The sequence below is a fragment of the Vanacampus margaritifer genome, chromosome 2 (genome assembly GCF_051991255.1).
Source record: "Vanacampus margaritifer isolate UIUO_Vmar chromosome 2, RoL_Vmar_1.0, whole genome shotgun sequence".
Classification (NCBI taxonomy): domain Eukaryota; kingdom Metazoa; phylum Chordata; class Actinopteri; order Syngnathiformes; family Syngnathidae; genus Vanacampus; species Vanacampus margaritifer.
In genome coordinates, this window is record NC_135433.1 from 13,522,623 (window position 1) to 13,524,729 (window position 2,107).

The 2,107-nt window shown below is 37.1% G+C and overlaps 1 protein-coding gene across 1 annotated transcript; it reads right to left on the minus strand.

Annotated features, from left to right (window-relative positions):
* Positions 1-555: 555 nt before the first annotated feature.
* On the minus strand, positions 556-1,504 carry rln3a (relaxin 3a). Its single transcript, XM_077558593.1, has 2 exons — positions 1,258-1,504; positions 556-1,111 (listed from the first exon to the last, which is right to left on the minus strand). Exons 1-2 carry the CDS (start codon positions 1,415-1,417, stop codon positions 849-851), a joined length of 423 nt encoding a protein of 140 aa, XP_077414719.1. The 5' UTR covers positions 1,418-1,504; the 3' UTR covers positions 556-848.
* Positions 1,505-2,107: the final 603 nt, after the last annotated feature.

The following is a 2,107-nucleotide window of genomic DNA, read 5'->3' on the forward strand; positions in this document are numbered from 1 at the left end:
GCCAAATTAGGATTGTGGGTGATCTTATCCCAGCTGACTTTTGTGCGAAAGGTAGCCTACTCTGTGGACTAGTTGACATTATATTGCAGCGTGTGGATAGTGTATATAAAAATAAAGAACTATTAACACTCACATTCACACATAGAATAGTTTCAATGTTTCAATATTATGCACTAAATATCTGCAACATTGCAAATACCAACCGCAAAAAATAATCCATCCATCCATTTTCTGTACTGCTTTTTCTCACCAGTCAAATTCATGCTATTGACTTTGTGTGTGATTTTTAACTTTGTAAAGGCTTGATATAAATACCAGTATTCAATTTCATTAGATTGTGTATAAAGGTACCCATTTTGCCATACTAGAGTTTATGTCAGTGCTTTGGCAATGCACATACTTGTTATAGTTTTACAAAAGAATGACACAAAGTTAAGTTAAAGTTGATCAGATTTGATTGAAATTAAAACGACTACAGTAAATCAATGATGACAATGCTTTGTGCTGCCACGCACAAATGATCTTTGGCTTCATTAAACATCTTGGACCAGCTGGTAACACAAACAAGGTATTTATTACTTGTTTTGGAACACAATAGTGAGAAAATGTGCTAACCAAAGCATTGAATGCCACGTGAAACAAACATGTAACATGACATACATAATTCTGACACATATCATGCATCCATCTGACAAACAAAAATAGCCGTTTTAATGCTTTTACATTGTTATAAAGTGACCAAAGGTTGATAACCAAAACTGAGTGCATACATTCACTTGTGTGTTTAATTTTAATATACAATAACATACAGTTAGTATGCCTGTGTATGCAATTGTTGTCTTCAGTTCTCAGCAAAGGGAACTGATCTCACTTTTGCTGCAGCCCCACTTGCAGCATGCATTGGAAAGACCCAACACCACTTCCCGGCCTTTGCGATCCGCCTTCCTCAGAGCTTCAAGAATCTCTTCGGTGATGAAAGAACGAGTGGGCCGGCTGAAGATTCTGTCTTTGTTTTCACTTGATATGAAATCCAGATCTCTGTTTCTCTGGAGTATATTCTCGTGAATCAATTCCTCCGAGGACTCTTGTTGGGAGCTGAATAGGTCTTCTGCTGCAGTAAAATGAGTAAAACTTGAGTTTCAGAAATTCTACAATTGTCATGTCACTAAAATTAAAAATAAGAAGTAATCTCATACATACAAAACAGATGTAAAACTCCAACAATTCCTTTACATATAGACAAGGTTAGTGTCTCACCTGAAGTTCTGAGGGATCGCCTCCATCGTGAGCCGCCACAAGTGAAGATGACAGCTCGAATGAACTCACGACCACAGAGCTTGACACCATAAATTGGGTTGTCCATAGGCTGAACTTCATTTGCCAGCAGACAAAGAGCCAGAAGCATCACTTTCCACATACTGTAGTACCCCAAGGAAATAAAAGCAGAGCTACTAGGGCAAACTTTTTGTGTTGTGCAGCAATTAGGTTTCTGTTTACCTGTCTGCTCTGCAATAGCTTTGACTATGTGAGTGACCCAAGCGAGGTTTATAAAGCATTCTGAAGCCCTGAAAGGGGGACAATGGGACATGAATATTGCGTGCGCAGGATCCTCTGAGAGAATAGAAGATGTGAACGGGAGATACAGTCCGAGACCTTTATGAAGAATAAAAAGCGGACCAAAGGTGCGAAGCACCTGAAGTGCTTTAGTCACCTGTATTGTCCTCCAGTTTCATATGTAAAACATGCCATAATCGTGAATTGTGAGTATGTTGAAAAGATCATGATGACACTAATCATTTGAACAAGTGAAATGATTTAAGCAGCATAATACACAAATGTGAACATGTTTTGCAATAATATAATTTTTGTTGTACTTTTTGACAAATCTCTCACACATACACTACACTCAGAAGGTTCTTTTGTGTTGAATTTTATTATATTGTGACTTAATGTTCTGGCAACTGAGTTTATGCTGTATCTTATACCCATCTCAATGCGTTGGATTGTTTTTTGAATTGAGTAAATATGACAAATCAACACAAATTTCTGTAATAAATATCAATATAAATATGTTCCTGAAAATCTAAATACACTCACCAACATCACT